General features: G+C 32.9%; 1 protein-coding gene across 2 annotated transcripts in view; it reads left to right on the top strand.

Annotated features, from left to right (window-relative positions):
- The window catches only part of TTC33 (tetratricopeptide repeat domain 33), a 33408-nt gene extending 18947 nt beyond the window's left edge, over positions 1–14461 (top strand). For both annotated transcript variants that reach the window (XM_012541420.3, XM_003759918.4), the window contains exons 3-5: positions 966–1047; positions 4745–4876; positions 12416–14461. In XM_012541420.3, coding sequence (XP_012396874.1) covers positions 966–1047; positions 4745–4876; positions 12416–12769 — 568 coding nt within the window. In that variant the 3' untranslated portion in view covers positions 12770–14461. The remainder of the gene's footprint in view (positions 1–965; positions 1048–4744; positions 4877–12415) is intronic.
- Positions 14462–19147: the final 4686 nt, after the last annotated feature.

Raw genomic sequence — 19147 nt, 5'->3', positions numbered from 1 at the left:
GCCTGGAAGATACTCTTTTCTCTCTGTAGTTTCGAGTCCCTAACTTCCTTCAAGCCTTGGCTGAAATGTCAGTTGCTACATCCTGAAGGCCTTTCCTGCTATTCTGAGGTATTAGTGATCTCTTTTTATTGAACTTATTTTGATTATATTTATATTTATCTGTATATTGTTTTCCCTTAGTAAACTAAAATTCTTATGAACAGTAACTGTTTTCTTTTTGTTCTTGTATCTCCAGAGTTTAGCACCTCGTATGCACTAAATATAAATGTTTGTTCAATTGAATTGAATTGAATTTCATTGCACTAAGGAGAATTTATGAACAGTTTTATCAGCCTAGTAAAGTAATTAGTGTCTTGTTCCTGCATGCATTTGGGCTTCCTGAGTACTTCTGTAATGAAGGGCTTTTTAAATGGAGCTACTCCTTGAGAAGTGAGAGAGAAAACCCCTAAAGGACCCACTGGAACTGGGTCCTCTAGGATAGTTCCTAGAGAGAATCATTCTAACTTAAAGATTCTGTGGCTCCTGTAGAGATGGTTGGAACAGAGAGGAGTCTTTCCCGGGAGCATATGGGGATGTTATTTGGGGATTTGATCAATCTAAACCTGCCTAGCAGTTCTGAGAAAATAGTGGTTCCTTTAATAAGTGCTTATTGATTGAAATTGCCGGAAAAACCTAACCAAAGTGTTTCAGACTTCTTACCTTGAAAACAGTCCTATGTTTTCCTTTTTTACAGTAGTCTTAGGTTTCTTAACTCCTACATTTTAATATAAAATTTGGTCGAACGGTAGAAAGAGAGAGTTGCAAGGTTCTTTGCCTGTTTTTACCTATATCACCTCTCTTCTGTGCTCTTTATTTTCTCATTTCCAGAATAATCTTATCCATTCATATTTCTTAATTCTTATTTAATAGTATCAGTGAACTTTGAGGGACCTAGTGAAATTATAATGTTATTTTAATAACCACAGGTACTGGGAGGCAATTCACAAATGGGATGAAGCACTTCAGTTAACTCCAGATGATGCTACCCTGTATGAGATGAAATCACAGGTAATACTTGTACTCTTAGAATTTTAAAATAGTAACAAGTGAAGAAAATGGGTAGTCCTGGAAATTGGATTTGAACTTGAAAAAGTTATTTTTTGTGTGTAATATTATTATTTGAAGTGGATGGAAAACAGCCCTACTCTGAATCTCTTTTAAACTATCTTTGTCTCTTTTACAATTTCCTATATCGTCTGGCGAAGAGGTACAATTTATGTAATTTAATGATGTATTGTGCTTTAACTCTTTCACGATTCATTCTAGTTTCATCTCATTTGATTCTCCAGGTATTTCAGATATGATCTCCTTTGACAGATAAGGAACTTGAGGCACAAAGAGAATTAATATTTTATCTAAGGTAGCTTAGTTGCTAAGATTATGCATAGATAATGCTAAATAAGAGTTGGTTCTCAGTTATGTTTTTTCCAGAGAATAACATTCTCAGAGTTAACATTCTTAGGCAAACTCATTAGAGTTTTTTCTTGTCCCTTTCAACCCATCTTATACTCCTATCTTCTCCAAAAAGGATAATTATTGAGAAAACTTTGTTTTTTCTCCCTCAAGAAATAAAGAACTTCAGAGAGTTAAGTTACTTGAAGTCATGCAGTCAGTGTTGCTGTTATTGTCATGTCAGCAACATGATATTTGAGATATTATTATTGAGATATTTATTATTGATATAATACTGAGATATTTATTAGGTATTTGAGACTGACAACTTTAAATCTCTGCCTTATTGAGGCCCATTTCACATAAAAGTCAAAGACCATAGAGTGAACAATAACAACAGCAACTTGGTAGAGAAATTAAACAAAGCCTTAAAAGATCTTATGTAGTAGTTATGAAACTACCTGAATTCACTATTGTGAAACAGTTAAAAGCATACTACAGCATAGCATGATAGTTTGATAGCATGCCTTACTGTATAGGCTAGGATGACTATCTCTTGGATTGATTTATACCACTGGTCTGTAAAGTGCTTTTTTCCTCTTAAGGTCATTCATTTACTGATCTCAGAATTCATAAGAGGTGGGTTGTGGGAAGATTAAATTTTGGGGTGAAAGGCCTACACTTTGCTGATGACTTCCAAAGGAAGAAGAAATAACTGCAATTTCTTATTTGTTATTTTGGCAAGTATTTATTATATTGTTACTTTGTGCTCAGATTCTGTTGCCTTCCAATTCCTAAAAGTTGCTTTCATAGAAAACTTCTTAATCAAAAATTCTGGATTATTAATTTGTATTTTTGCTGGATTCTCAAATTTACTCTGAAGTATTGATTGGGACTCCTTAGATGGAAGTGAAAATTATTTTGAATTCCTTTATGAGACTTTTAAATATTCATCTGTAGTCTATGTGTATTTAATTTTTCATGTACACATATTTCCCAGTTTTTTTTTTTTTGATATCTCATTGAATGCATTTTAAAATCATAGGATCATATTAGCACATTATTAATCATACTGAGAATGCATGTATTCTTTGTTTTAGAAGTATAATATCAAAATTTATGATGACACCTGCTGGAATTGATTACGTTAACTCCAGTCTTTATTTGATAGGGTAAGGTAAATTAATCATATTTTCTGCCTTTTTTGTTCAAAAATAACTTGCAGAATTGTTTTTTTACTAAGCATAAACAAGAATTTCACAGGATGGGCATTATGATATGCATTATTAGAAAGAATGCCCACATCAATGAGTTTATGGATCCATTGTATAATTGAAGTATTCTCCTATTAAACTTATGTGATAAGTATTTTCGTCATGAGTCAGGTAGGTAGTGCAGTGGGTGAGAATGCTGCCTATTGAGTCAGGAAGACCTGAATTCATATCTTGCCTTATACTTAGTAGTTGAATGTCTTTTTTTGAGCCTCTGTTTCCTCTTCTGTAAAGTGGGATAATAACAGTACCTACCTCACAGGGTTGTTGTGAGGATTAGATAAGATAATATATCACAATGATTTGCAAAACTTGAAGTGCTTTATAGATGATAATGATGATGATGATGATGATGAAGAATCCCCACAGTATTTCTTTGGTGTCTCAAATTAAATTCTGATGGCAATTTTGTTCGTATTTTATCATTTTAAAAACAATTTCATTTGGAAAATAATTAAAGTACATTTCAGTTTTTCATGAATTATTTTTGGTTTTCTGGACCTTTGATTTAATTGGTAATGGAAACTTCCAGTGCTAGGACATAATGATACTTGCTTTTCAACTTCTGGTCTTTGAGAGTTAGTGACTTGAAGTACAGAGAGAAAATTTGCCAAAAGCCTGGCAACTAATGTGTATTAATAGTGAGATTTGAACCCAAGGGTTCCTGGCTCTATGTTTACTCCGTTACAGTGCTTCTGCTTATGAATAAAAGTTAAGAAATTTTTAAAATTTTAATTTAAATCAATTATCCTTAAAAACTAATTATGGCTGTATTATGAGGCAGCTAGATTTCTCTTGGTAAGAGTTATCAATGTTCTTTTTTTAAAAAATAATTTTAAACTAGGAATATTCTTTAGGAACTGGCTGTGCTACATTTGGCATATAGTTTCATTGCCCTCAAGATAGTAATTATCATTGGTTCCTGATTATCAGGTTAACTCTGAATAAAATATACTCAAAAATATTTATGAATAATTTAAAAATGATACTCATCTTTAAATATTTCACATATGTGGGAAAATCAGACAGAAGTGAAAACTTCTTGTTGTGGCTGGCTTGATGGGATCGAAATAGGAACTCAATCATTCCTAAAAGATTTGAAAGCCTCAAATAAAACAGCGAAAATAAGAAACATTTTTGTTAGGGAATAGCAGTAAAACATCATTAAAGTGAATTGTTAACACACACATGTGTGCCCGTATATATGAAGATCTGAAATGTTATAAACTTTTTTGGATAATCAGGGAAAATATAAATAAAAATTTATCTGTACATTATAGGGAACCTTATTTTATATTTCAGGTTTTGCTTTAAGTCTTCTATGTACACTAAATTGGGATTTGTGGCCATCTGTGTAAAATGAGCTCTAGAATCTGCCAGTGGCTCTGAATTATTTGAGTTTCCTAATATCTAAGGAGAATTTGAGCTTATAGACCCTAAAAATGTGCTCTGCTAGATTTCTTGACCTTGTGTGGGACATTGTAGAACTTCTTAATTTTGCTGGCTTAGTGGAATTGAAATAGGGATTCATTAATTCCTTTAAAAAAAGCACTCTAGGGAATTTTAATATTTACTTTATTTCCCCCTCCTCCTCTTCCCAAAAGAGAAGAGACTTCATATGTTAGAATAGGAAAGTTGCTGATCCACAACTGTGACTCAAAGGAAGTGTTTTAGCTTAGGTAACTCTTAGCACTAGCAACACTATTTTGGAAATATGGTTATGGAAATCACATTACATTTTATCTTTTATGGTTATAAGGATTTTTAATTAGAAGAAGAAAGGTGTGATATGTGTTAAATGTTTATTTAAGTAAAAGATTTCTAGTTACTAGGGGTGGAGATGTGGGTGTCTCCTAATTTGAAACATAAAATGAGAGAGGAGGGGAACAAAAGTTAAAATGACACCATTCAGACAGAGAAAAGTGAAAAAGGTGCTTTGGTTTTTGTTACTTTTTTTTTTAGGGGACAAAATAATTGTTAATTTTTGACACCAATTGATTGGTTGGTTCTTTTTTCTTCTTTTCTCTTTTCTTTTGTTGTAGGTTCTGATGTCTCTTCATGAAATGTTCCCTGCAGTTCATGCAGCAGAAATGGCTGTTCAGAGAAATCCACATTCATGGGAAGCTTGGCAAACTCTAGGACGTGCCCAGCTTGGATTAGGGGAGATTGTCTTGGTAAGAAAACATTATCCAAATTCTGAAGACTTGTATTTATTGAAGTTAAATTGGTTGGATAGGTCTGAAGATACAAGCCCATTAATTTATGTAACTCATATGAATTGTTCACAGGATCATATTTCTTCTCTAAGTTCTGGTAGCTTCTTCCATGCTGAAAAAACTCCAGGTACATTTTTGGAAACAGACTCTTCTCTGAGGACCAGTGTATTAAGTTTGGAGACTCTTATCACTAATAAGCTAGCCACCTAGAATCTTTGGCCTGGATAATCAGTGAAAAATACAACAAGGTTACCCTAAATTAACTTTTGTAGGAACAATCATAGAGTGATAGAGAAGCAATTTTGTGGTGTTGGAACTTTAAATTTCATAATTTTGGTCCACTGACTGAAGGAATTTCAATTCCTTCATATTGGAATTGTCATATCAGCCTTGGCATTTTATGTATAAAAAAGAGGCTTTATCTTAATGCAAGTATAGCTCAAGTACCTTCCTGGAGAGAGAAATAAAGGAGTTAGAGGAAAAGTTGTTGTTGTTGTTGAATACAATTTTAATGCTGTCTTTTCTTTCTTTCTTTCTTTCTTTCTTTCTTTCTTTCTTTCTTTCTTTCTTCCTTTCTTCCTTTCTTCCTTTCTTCCTTTCTTCCTTTCTTCCTTTCTTCCTTTCTTCCTTTCTTCCTTTCTTCCTTTCTTCCTTTCTTCCTTTCTTCCTTTCTTCCTTTCTTCCTTTCTTCCTTTCTTCCTTTCTTCCTTTCTTCCTTTCTTCCTTTCTTCCTTTCTTCCTTTCTTCCTTTCTTCCTTTCTTCCTTTCTTCCTTTCTTCCTTTCTTCCTTTCTTCCTTTCTTCCTTTCTTCCTTTCTTCCTTTCTTCCTTTCTTCCTTTCTTCCTTTCTTCCTTTCTTCCTTTCTTCCTTTCTTCCTTTCTTCCTTTCTTCCTTTCTTCCTTTCTTCCTTTCTTCCTTTCTTCCTTTCTTCCTTTTCCTTTCTTCCTTTCTTCCTTTCTTCCTTTCTTCCTTTCTTCCTTTCTTCCTTTCTTCCTTTCTTCCTTTCTTCCTTTCTTCCTTTCTTCCTTTCTTCCTTCCTTTCCCCTTCCTTTCCCCTTCCTTTCCCCTTCCTTTCTTTCTTCCTTTCTTTCTTCCTTTCTTTCTTCCTTTCTTGTTAAGTGACTTGCCCAGGGTCACACAGCTAGGAAGTGTTAAGTGTCTGAGACCAAATTTGAACTCGAGTCCTCCTAACTTCAAGGGCTGGTGCTCTGTTCACTGTATCACCTAGCTGCCCCTAGTGCCATCTTTTCTATGTTTTGATGTTGATATCAAAATAACAGTTAACATTGTCATTACATTGCCAAATTTCTCTTAGTATTACTTTCTTCGTTTCTTCCAAAGAGCCATAACATATAATAATAATTTGTTGAAGAAAAAAAGAGGAAGAGGAAAATAGCAAGACTGATCAATATATAAAAAGCTCTGCAGTAAAGTAGAACATGGGGAGATGTCTTCTGTTTTACAAAGACTGCTTATTTTTTGTAGTTTTGCCCTAATCATTTTTGATTGTGTTGTGGTTCTTTCTATTTATATTATGATAGTTATTGTGTTTTTTGTTTACTTGGGTCCCATTCATATAAGCCTATGCTTTTTTCATCATATTTGGAGTAATTAATATTACCATTTATCCAAAGACAATAGGAAACATTACCTCATGGGACACTGGCTGTTATGTATTGTAGTGCTTAAACTGAGTGTTAAGAACAACAACCGAAAAAACCACTGTGAAAATAATTGTATTTATGAAACTATATTTTTTGCAAAAGGATGAAAAATTAGAGGAACTTCTGGAGAATTTGATAAGATTCTCCAAATCAAATCAACATTTACTTTGATACTTATTAATCTGAATCAAAGGTGAGTCATACACACACAAAAAATGTCACAGTGAAAAATAAATTGGGAAATAATAGTTCAAGAATAATGAATGAAAAAGACCCAAAACTTGAAGAATATATAGAGGTGTCATGCCTATCATAAATGTTATTTGAGAAAAATAAACGTTAGACTCTGGACATGACAAGCCCCAAATAACATCACATAAAATGAAGTTAATTGTACCTTAATGACACTCTTCCCCCAAGCAATTAACCTCTCTAGTTCCTTCCATTCACCACTTTCTGGATCTTTCCACATCACCTGTCAATTATCTAAAGATAGTGGAGCTGTTTGCACTGGACACTGCCCTTCTAGTTAGGTTGTGAAACCTGTGTGCTGGAGCCAGTGCATCTCCATCAAAAATCAAAAAATGAATAAGCTTAAAAGTTCTCTAGGGTTACCTGTGACTCCCCCTTTCTTTTGTTTTTGGAGGAGCATCTTGATGTCTCTGTTTCTCTTCTCTACTATTGCCTGTCCTTGAGAATTAAAAAATGTGCCAGTGGTGTGCAAAATCTGATACTGTGCACAAAAGTGTGCAAAATGTTTAGAAATATATGTAGGTCCATTATCTGTTTTTATTGCTTATGGCACACCCATAATTACAAAAGCTTGTATGAGGAATTCAGTGACTACTTGCTCTGTCTCTTTTGCTGCTGGTATTGCAAAAGTAAATCCTGAAAAGATGTTTACTACAACATTGATAAAAGACAGACAACCAAAAGATTTATAATGGGTCACATCCATTTGCCAAATTTCATTGGGTCTCTAAACCATAAGGGTTCTTCCATAGAGGGAGCATAAGAGCGTGGAAAGTAAAGCAAGCTGTGCAGGCTTTTACTATGCTCTTAGCTTCCTCTTTTGTTATCCCAAGTGGCAAACATAAAGCTCAAGCAGCCTGATGATATTTAGAATGAGATTCTTGGGCTTCCTGAAATAAAGGAGTATTGGCCAACATGGTTAAAAGGCTATCTGCCTTTGAATTTCCATCAAAAATAGGACCTGGAAGTCCACTATGAGAGTGGACATGCAAGATATAAATCTTAATGATATTCATAATGTTGCAACCCTACATTCAGTTATGAGACCACATATAACCACAGTTCAAAAAGCTGGGGTCTAGACTGATATGCTGCTAAGTGGATGATAAAGAGAGCTTATCCATCATATTTATTTTTTAGATGAGATACTTCATATCAGGTGGTCTTACCTTGTTTTGTGTCATGAATACCTTTGATTGTGAGATCTGCAATAATTTTAAATAAATTAAAATAAATAATTTTAATAATAACTAAAAATTTAAAAATAATAGTTTTTAAAAAATGACTCCAAACAAATACTATCTGTTTAATACCAATATTTTTCTGTTTTTTTTTTTCATGGAACTATAATCTCTATAAAGAATTGAAATTGAGGATAGCCGTGAGCAAACTGAAGTAAATTTTATATGGGGAATTAAAAAAAAGCAGTGTGAAGAATGCCATCAAAGAAATATTTGATTGAAAAAGATGGTCTCATTAAGTGATGAAAGTTAGAGACAGTCAGTGTGGATAGGCTGTTCATTGATGTACTGATGATGTCCAGAGAGATGAGTGAGGAAACAAAAACCCAAAATTTAATAGAATAAAAAGCTTCAAGTTGCATGTTAGATAGTATCAAAAAATATCTAGTATGCTGGATGGATCTTTTGTAGTGAACAGATAGTATCACAAATTATCTAGTATGCTGGATGGATCCTTTGTGGTGAACATATAGTATCAAAAAATATTTAGTAGGGGCAGCTAAGTGGAGCAGTGGTAAACTCAGAGGAGTTGATGAGATTAGTAAGGGAAAAGATTTAGATTGAGAATAGAAGATGACTGAGGATTGAGCACCTGAAAGTGGTGTTGCTCATACTTAGGTATCAGGGAATGTGTATGATGACCTAGTATAGAGTGGGATTAGTAAGAAATGAGAACAAAAGGAGGAGGATGTATGCAGGGGAAAGTTATCAGCAGTAGTTCAAAACAAAACAAAACCCAAAACACCTCAAGTAAGATGAGGACTGAGAAGAGGCTTAAGAAATTGATTATAATCTTTGTAAAAGTACTTTTAGTTGAATGTTTGGATCAGAAACTAGATTGCAAGTGGTTTAGGGGTGGATGGCAGAAGGAGAGGCAAATAAGTGTAAGTAGCTTTTTCTAGGAATTTGTGAATGATAGTTGAGGGTCAAATGAATTTTTTTTTTTAAAGGAATGGAAGTGTTAGTAATGTTTGTAGTTAGTGGATGAGGAACTAGTAAAATTAGGAAAAGGAAAGATGAAATGGAAGGGGAATTATCAAAGGAGCAAGTGCTGTTGGAAAATGGGAGGATATGTGATCAAGGACCCCCCAAAAAATAGAGTTGATCTTGACAAGAAGGGCTGTTCCTTCTGAGGCCAGATCAAAAGGGGAAATGGTAAAGACAAATTTAAAAGTCTGGAGCAGAGAAAATTAAAGAGTGAATTTTTTTTTAAACTTCAATTTAGTTTTTTCCCCTCAATTACATGTAAAGAAAAACTTTTAAAAAGTAGGGGCACCTACATAGCACAGTGGATAGAGCACCAGTCCTGAAGTCAGGGGGACCTGAATTCAAATATGATGTCCAACACTTAATAATTCCTAGCTGTGTGACCCTGGGCAAGTTGCTTTATCCCAATTGCCTCAGGAAAAAAAAAAAGTATGCTTCAAACTGCATTCAGACTCCATCAGATCTTTCTTTAGACCTGGATACCATTTTTCATCATGAGTCCTTTGAAATTCTCTTGAGTCATTTTATTGGTGAGAATAGATAAGTCATTCACTGTCAGTGCCAAGTCACTGTCAGTCATTCTACAATATTGCTGTTACTGTGTACATTGTTCTTTTAGTTCTGCTCATTTCACTTTGTATCATTTCATGAAAGGGTTCATTTTGGATGGTCTGCTTTCCCAAGAAAAACAAGGAGGCAAGGTCCTCTGCTGTTTGAAAGGTGAAAGTAGTATGGGAGGCTGGAGAGAAGAAGGTTTGAAACAGTCACTGTGGGAATGTGATAGAGGCCAGTTGAGGAAGAATAAAAGGATTATTGTACAAAGTGAGGGCTATGCAGAGCACTGTTGTGTGACTTAATAGAATCAATAGATGAGGAGAAGGGAAGGTGAAGAGAGGGAGTTACCGTTAGGCAAAGCTTGTTAAGAAACAATTACTAAGGATTTAAGAATAGACAATAACATAGTTGGATTGGTCAAAGCAGTGAAAGGAGGAAAGGTAAAGTCAGGGTGGGGGTATACCACAGGTTCTGATGAGTGTGAAGTTACAGTGAAATACAAAGATTAGATTTAGGTGAACTGAGAAAGAGAGGTAAAAAAAGCTAGGGTTTAAATTCATGAAGCCCAGCAAAATTGGCACTTATGTTGGATTGTAGAACCCTTCAAGGACCTTTTGTGTTAAACCTTAATATGCTTCTAAAAAATGTAAAAATTAGTTTATTAGTGAAATTATAAGTATGGCAAAACTTGTTTAGCCAATGATGTGTCTTCAGAAGCCTTAAAAATAAGCATCTTCAGACTGAAGAAAAAATAATTTCTGTGAAAATAATAGCTAGTATTTATATAGACCTACTATATACAAGGAAATGTGCTAAACTGTTTTCAGATATCTCATTTGATCTTTACAATAACTCTGGGAGGCAGGCAGGTGCGATTATTATCACCGCTTTACAGTTGAGGAAATGCTTACAAACAGGTAAAGTGACTGATCCCAAGGTCATACAGCTGTGAACGTTATTGTAATGGGTTCATATAACAAATTCTATCACATAACTTTCCACAAATAAAAAGATTTTTAGCATTATGAAAAAATACTAAATTATAGATTAATGGCTGCCTCTGGAAATTCTTTCTAGGTCTCAACTAAGCTAAAAAGAAAGCACACTAAAAAAATTTTATAGTTACATTTATTGAATAATTGTTCAGGAATAAAAATTGAAATATAAGTAGATGTTACTAGTTTTATAGGGGAAAAATTCTTGACTGCAAGATAAATTTGCTATTTTGATAAGGGAACCATTTTCTCTAAATCTTTTTCTTAAACTATAATAATCTTTCCTGAAAATGTCAGTGGTTTTTTTTTCCTATCAAATTCTGTCTACTAACCTTAATTACATCTAAAAGATACTAAGCTAGTCCAATTGCATAATTTACTTTCTTTTTTAATAGTTTGATTATAAATCTTTATTATAATTTCATGGTTAAGAGAGCCCCCAAAATGCTATAATTTGGAAAGAAATACTGTTTTTTACATACTCAGATGAGTTATAATAGAGTTGGACATTGATAGTCTTTGTAATATGTGCAGCACATGATAGTACATTGCAGAATATTCAGCTGTCAGAAGTTTTGGTAGTACAAATCATTGAATGAAGATATGTTATCCGTAAGGTAAACACACTTAAATCTGTGCTCACAGTTATCTGTATAGCACTTACTCAAAATCATATTCATTTTTCTTATAGCAGATATTTGAATTTATCAAGTTATTTTGAACTATAACTTTGCCTCACACAAAACTGTGATTAAACTCAGTTTTCCCTCCCTTTGTGAGTCAAAATTTTTTTTTTTTAAAGAAATTCTTGTTTTCACTAAATTTTTTGAAAATACTTAAATATGTCGAAAGAATAAAAAAAAAAGGAAGGGAATCACAAGTTCAGAGTGTTTCTGTTGGGTATTGGTTTTGATTTTTAAAAAATTTTCTCCTGATTTATCCTGCTTTTCTAATTTTCTTAGATCAATTAGAATGGTTTTTGTCAAACTTTCAAAGCATACTTTTTTTGTTGGCCTTCATTTTTTTTTAAAGAAGCATTCATTGAAAAGTCCTTGTGCCATCTAAATTTCTTTACATTTTTCTCAACTCATTACCTCCTATTATTCTGTACTGATAAAATGTGAATATACCAAAGGATTTTTGATATTAAAGCCATCAGTTTTTAGGTTCTGTAGGAAAATCATTTGGAAAATAAATTATACATTTTCTGTTGAGAATTCATCTTATCTTCTTCTTCTTTTTTTTTTTTTTTTTTTTTTTTTTACAAATTTAAACAGTATAATTATTAATACTGAAGTTTCCTCTTGAGCTTCAGATAGATACCTCAGGTAAGATTTCTTGGCAGAAGAGGTTGAGGCACTTTTTGCCCAGATATTCTTTACAATGTGAGAAGGGCTGATCCTTATATAAGGCAAATGATTACAGCTGCTGCACTTTTTTATTTCCTTTTTAGTGATAGTGGAGATTAGGGAAGTGAGTGAATAAAAGGAGAGTATGCATTAATAGAAGTCAGAAGAGTTGCTGGCTTTATCCTAGCTGCTCTGTTTGTCCCATCATTCGTCAATGCCTTTTCTCTATATTTCAGTGCAGAAGACTTTGATGAGAAGTATCAGTAGCAATTACCAAAGCCCTAGCCAGTCACTGGTTTACATCCTGGGAAGTGTTATCAACAAATAATATTTTTTATATAAGGCAATAAATTGTCCTCAGTAAACTCATTTAAAACAAAAATAGGAAATATGGAAAGGATATAGCTAATATTAAATAGACTGACTTGAACATCTTTAACCTCTTTTTGTGTAGGCAATTAGAAGTTTCCAAGTGGCCTTGCATATTTATCCAATGAATCCTGAAATATGGAAAGAAGATCTTTCCTGGGCAAGAACATTGCAAAAGCAACAGAAGGAAGCACAGAGGGTTAAAAGAACTGAAACACCAGCTGAAGAAATAAAATTTTCACCAAAATCGATTCCAGACTATGATTTTGAAAGTGATGAGATTGTTGCTGTTTGTGCAGCTATCGCAGAAAAGCAGAAGACGGTTTCAGCAAATAAAACAATGGTGATTGTGTCAGCATCTGGGACTGTAGAGACCATAACTGAAAAGGAAGAAGGTGCCACAGTTCCTGATGGTTCTGTTTTTATCAAAGCTCGATAAAATAATGCATGACACTTCAATCTAGCTTGTTGAGCATCACTTAAAAAGTTTTAGCAGCAGAGAAATCCATCCTTAAGAAATAGGGTGAAACCAATATTTTTGAGATGAGAGATTTGAGAACTTAAAGGTAGAATCATTGCATAATGTCTGGTCAGCATTTTGATGACTTATGAATTAGAATTGCAGCCTCAAGAAATGTGAGTAAAATGTTGTGTGATTAACACATTTTGTTTAATTTTTGTAAGTAAAAGCATCATTTTATTAATGCATAGCTTGAAAAGCAAAATCTTGTTGAAAATACTACAAGGTCCCCTTTGTCATTTGTGCATTGATTTGAAGACCTTTGTTGTGAATTGGCTTTTCAAATTGATATTTATTTTTGAAATCGGAAAAAATGGCAACCTTCCCCTCCCTCTTCAAAATATATATTGTTATTGAGATGAAAAGATTGTATCCAAGGACCTAAAAATATTTAGATATTGTAACAAAAAAGGAGCGTTAATAGTCAAATAGTATCATTAGAAATATGAAATACAGGAATTCCAGTAGGACCTTGGAAATTTCAGCAAAAAACATATGCATGTCTATAAGCAATTTCTGATACTTCTCTTAACTCTGATTCGTACTTTTGATTTTGATTTTAATATTAGAAAAGCAAAAAAATTATTGTTCTGTTAAGAAGTTTCTTCAGCATTTATCAGATGTGTCAAATTAATAAGAAAAAGCATTATTTTGACATCAAAATGTTTTTGTTGTAAGGAAAAAAAAGGATTCCCTGCCACTAATGAATCATTTTAAAAGTGTAAACTTTTAAAATTATTATAAATGTTGGTTTTTTAAAAGAGTACAACAATATGCATATCCTTTTCCATTTAAATTTTATATTTCCTTAATTGTAAAGCTCAAGTTATCTTTATAGTTATTTTAAATGTAATGTTTAAGATGGTAGATTTTTATTTTCAGCCTATGGAACTTAATAGGGGTGCCTCAATTGGATAAGAAGATGGCTTACCATTAAAAATAGATAGATTCTGTCCTTAAAAATGAGGATGAAATTCTTAGTTCTTAGGTCACTAACTTATTGTCATGTCTATAACTTCAAATTTAAAAGTTCATTCTTTATATTGCTAACCATCAGGAATTACAGAAGATATCTCTGAATGAAAACTAGAAAGTACATATAAAAATAAATATCTTTGCTAATACAAGTTGATTTTATACTCTACTAGTATAATATACCATAAAGTAGAAGTTTTATTCTCAAACTCTGAAAGATATTTTTTGTTTTTAGATTAAGTACCTTGGAACTGGAATTAGAGTAATCTGCTTCATAATGTAGATTTTTTTTTTTTTTAAATTCTCTTCTACATTGGAGGCAGATCATTTGATGTTTTTTGACAGGACCTTTGAGTGCATTAATCAGAGATGAAGAAATCAGCAGATTAACTTTGCTGTAGAAAGTATTGTACTGTGTATTTGATCAGGGAGGTGGTTCCAGTTAGAATGGTAAGTTTTAATGTAGTCTAAAACACAATACTTAGTGTTTTAAATAATAATTACAGATTGATTGGGTAAGTATAGATATGAGCAGTCTTGTAATTTAACATTGTTTTGTGTGTTGGATGTATATGTTTTTTTGCTTATTGTAAAATTCATGTATAAATAAAGTTGTTGGGCATTCTGCAATGTCAAGTTTTTAATTTTACTCGGTGTGGTAGATTTTTAAAAATAGTGCAATAAACTTGTTTCATTTATGTGCCTTCTTTCTTAGGAGATAATTTAAATTCTTTTGTAGATGTTTAAGCCCTATATATACATTTTTTTTCTGGTTTTGGAAAGTGATGTAAAGACAAAAGGTAAACAGTTAAATTGCTTTATAATCTTTGCTTCACATGAAGGTGAAACCTCTGCCAACCTCTGCCAGGATATATGGTTTTTTATATAAGTTATTAACCTATGAAGCTGCTGTATGACAACTAGAATCTTAAAAAATTAGCCCCAAACTTAATTTTTCATTTGTTTTCTAGGCATACAAACCAGACTAGTTTTCCCTGTTAGCCAAATAAAGTCTCATACTAATGCTTCCATTTTCTCTCTGCATGTGTGATTCCATATAATCTGAGATAGGATAATGTGAATAAACAAGATGAAGAAGAACTGGGAGGGATTGGACAACCAAAACTATTATTTTACTTCCATGTTTAGAAAGTAGCTGGCATCATTTTCTGAATAATGGACATAATCTGTCATATATTTTATCAGTGTTCTCATTCTTGCAAACAAAGTAAGAGACACAGTGAAAACTCATTTATTTGATTATCTTTTAGTTAAAAATATTTATTAACCTAAGCCTTTCCAATCTTGCCGGTACAATCATATTAATAGGAGAAAACCTCACAAATTATGCATAATTTTAGTATGAAGCATACAACACGTTCTAATTCTTTGAAAAGTTAGAACACTTATTCACTAAATAGAATATTCAGTTAGCCAAATGATTATATTTTGAGAAGATGCTATATGATTATTTCCAGAGATATTGTGGTACAGACCTGTTAGTAGAAAACTACTAAACTATAAATTTAATAAGTATTGAAGTAACTTTCAAAAGTTCACTCTGGATAGCAGAACCAATATTTCTTGTAGCACAGTCTTCTCAGAAAACACTGTGGACTTCAAAAGTCATATAAAAACAATTTTTGGAAAAAGTAATTCATATTTATATGACACTTTAAAATTTGTGGAGCATTTTTGGACTGATATAACTATGTGCCAGGTATAACTATGAGGTACATGGTATAGGTAACTAATTTTATCTGGCAGAGGAGGAAACAGGCTCATATAACCAGCTTCCATATGACATTCTTAGTGTTTGATGTTCATTTTTGAAGCTGGCTAACCCGACTATGTTCATTGCTTCATTGATTGTATCACATGGCTTCTCATAATATTCACTATCTTTGGGGAACTTTACCCTCTTTTTTTCCTTTTTTTGGTCTTTGTTCTGAATGCCTGGCCCATAGCAGGTACTTAACAGTATTGATTGATCTAGAAGTACAATTTCTATTATTATCAATGGAAATCAGTTGTAGAAGGGTTATCTTTGTCAATTTAAGTATATTCTACATAAATTTCACCTTCCTGCCTTATTTTAATAGTTCTTCATTATTCACATTTTTACACTCTTAATGGTGTATTGCAAGAGAAAGTAATGGAACCATAATATTGGAATCCACCAGGGGGCAGCAGATTCCATGGAATTTGGAGTCAGATGCTGGGGCTCATAGGAGAAAACCCTCTATGCTTTTTTACTTACTATGTGACCTGGTGACCTTTGGGCTGTAGCTTTCTCTTTTCTAAGATGAAAGGGTTGAACAAGAAGAAATTTCTAAGGTGCTTTCTAAGCTCTAAATTCTGTGATCTTAAATGTATCCTATTTTGTCACAGCTGGGCCCTTGTGGCCTTTGCTAAAGACTTATTTTCATGGCTTTCCAAAGGCTGGAACATAAACTTTGGCAGGTCCCTCTAAGGTACAGTTACCAAGTCTTGGGTTCAGTGACTATTGTCCATCTTGGCAAAATTTAGGAAGAGGCTAATTATCAATTTGATTGCTAAGTTTTTCTTTTTAACTAAATGGTTTAGTAGGTTAGATTCTGATGATTAAATCATTCTATTTTAATTTTTCAAAGTTTTTTTACATTATTTTCATTGACTCCTTCCCAATCGAACCCTCTCTTGTAAAAACAAAAACATGTTTTCATTTGTGTGACATACACACCCACATATAAATTAATAGTAAAGAAAAAAAGAACACATTGGCTATATCTGGAAGTGTATATGCATCATTCAGTAACTGTAGTCCACCACCTTTCTGCCACCTCATCAGGCCTCTTGACGTCCCAGTTTTCTTTTGCATTGATCAGAATTCTAAAGTTTTTCAGTGTTGTCCCCCTTTCAGTCAATCAATCAATAAACATTTATTAACTGCTATATTCAGGTACTATGTTGGGATATAAGTGCAAATGTGAAATATTCACTTCCCTCAAGAAGCTTTCTATTAAACATTTAAAAAATTTTTTTTCTGGATAGACATGTATATTAACTTTCTAAATTCACATTGTTTATGAATCATGTTGGGACAGAAAAATCAGAAGAATAGGGGAAAATGAGGGAAAAAAACAAAGAAATTGAACATAGCATGTGTTGATTTATATTCAATCTCCATAGTTCTTTTTCTGGATGCGTTTGATGTTTTCTATCCAAAATTTATTAGCATTGCCTTGATTCACTGAACCACTGAGAAGAACCAAGTCTTTCATAGTTGATCATCACATAATCTTGCTCTTACTGTGCTTAATCTTCCTGGTTCTGCTTGTTTTACTCCGCTTCATTTTGGGTCAATATTTCTAGGCATTTCTAAAATCAGCTTGTTCATCATTTTTTAATAGAACAATAATATTCCATTACTTTCATATACCATAACTTCTTTAGCCATTCCCTAATTGATGGGCATTTACTCATTTTCTAATTCTTTGCTACCACAAAAAGAGCAGTTACAAACTTTTTTTTTTTTTTTTTTGCTGACGTGGATCCTTTTCTCTCCTTTACATCATATTACTTTAAATTATTGTTACATAAATTAATCTGCTTCAGCCATAGCAATTTTTGAATTCTGTTTATTGAGTCATGAGGGTTTTCAATCTCCGCTGGTAGAAAGAATAACAGATTCTTGAGATACTGACCACTACTGAAGAAGAATTCACTATCTCAAAGCAACTCATTCCATTTTGAGACAATTCTTAGTGATCAGGAAGATTTTTCTATACATTCATCCCTAAATCTGTTTTGCCCATGGCTTCTAGTTCTGCACTTTGGGGCAAAGCTGAAAAAAATCTGTTATCTCTTCTCAGTGATACTTTTTAAAATATTTGAACACAGTCATTATGTCCTCACCAGTCTCCATTACTTTCAACTGCTCCTTATAGGACATGGTCTCCTGTCCTCTTACCTTGGTAAATTAAGTAGCCTCTGATTGAAGAACTTTAGGAAAGAGCCTACCTAGGGAACCTATTTTACTATTTAATAGCTCTGAATTGTTATGGAGTATTTCTGATAGTATTCAAATTTGCCTCTCTTCACTTTCCAAACTATTATTCCTGGTTGTCCATTAAGGCTAAACAGACAAAGTCTAATTTCTCTTTCTCCTAATAGACTTTCAGATACCTGAAGATATGTTCCTTCTAAGTCTTATCCTCTTTTAACTCTACTTCATACATTCAAATGATTGTTTTATGACTTGAACTCAAGGCTCTCACCATGCTGGTTCCCCTTTTTCTGAAATTCTCCAGCTTATCAGTATCCTTCTAAATGGTGCCAAGAACAAGATTCCAGAAGTGATCTGATTAGGGCTAACTTCTGGAAGGTATGCCTTTCTTAATAAAGCACAAGATCACATTAGAGTAGCTAGATAGGATAGTGGATAGAGTGCTGGGTCTGAAATCAAGAAGACTCAATCTCTGAGTTCAAATGTCACCTCAGACTTTTACTAGCATGTGACCCTGGGCAAATCACTTAACCCTATTTGAAAATTTCTTCATCTGTAAAATGAACTGGAGAAGGAAATGGCAAAAACACTTTAGTATCTTTGATAAGAAACTCCAAATGGTGCCATGAAGAGTGAAACGTAACTGAAATGAAAACAAAGATCATGTTACTTTAAAAAAAAAAAAAATATATATATATATATATATATATATATATTTATTTATTTATTTATTTATTTATTGGCTATTGTCACCTTGTTGACTCATTGTGCTGCACCTGGAGTCTATGAATCCCTCTAAATCTTTTTCAGACAAATTGCTTCAGAACTCAATCTTGATTTGACTAGTTGGGTTTTTTTGAATTCAAGTTTAAGATTTTCCATTTATCTTTATTGTAGTTCATCTTATCAGTTTTGGCTCAGTGTTCTAGTCTATCCGGACCTTTTTGGATTCTGATAGGCATCCAGTATTAGTTCACTCTCCCAACATTGTGTCATCTTCCCATTTGATAAGGAGATCATCTTTGTTTTTATGTAAGTTACTGATAACAATGTTTGAAAAAAGTGAGATACTTTTGGGACACTCCATTGAAGTCCTTACAAGCTGACATCAAACTATTAATGACTGCACTTTGAAGCCTGACCATTCAATGAATTGCACTATCATTTAGTTCACATATTTTTATGGGAATATTATGAAATATTTTATCCTATCCTTTGCTAAAATCTAAGTTAACTATACAATATTTCCCCAGTCTCCATTCTGGTCATTGAACAAAAAGGAAATTCCTAACATCTGTTTTTTTTTTTTTTTTTTTTTTTTTTGATGTCTTATT

The sequence above is a fragment of the Sarcophilus harrisii genome, chromosome 1 (genome assembly GCF_902635505.1).
Source record: "Sarcophilus harrisii chromosome 1, mSarHar1.11, whole genome shotgun sequence".
NCBI classification, from domain to species: domain Eukaryota; kingdom Metazoa; phylum Chordata; class Mammalia; order Dasyuromorphia; family Dasyuridae; genus Sarcophilus; species Sarcophilus harrisii.
Note: the sequence above shows the minus strand (reverse complement) of the source record. Positions and strands in the feature narration are given on the sequence as shown.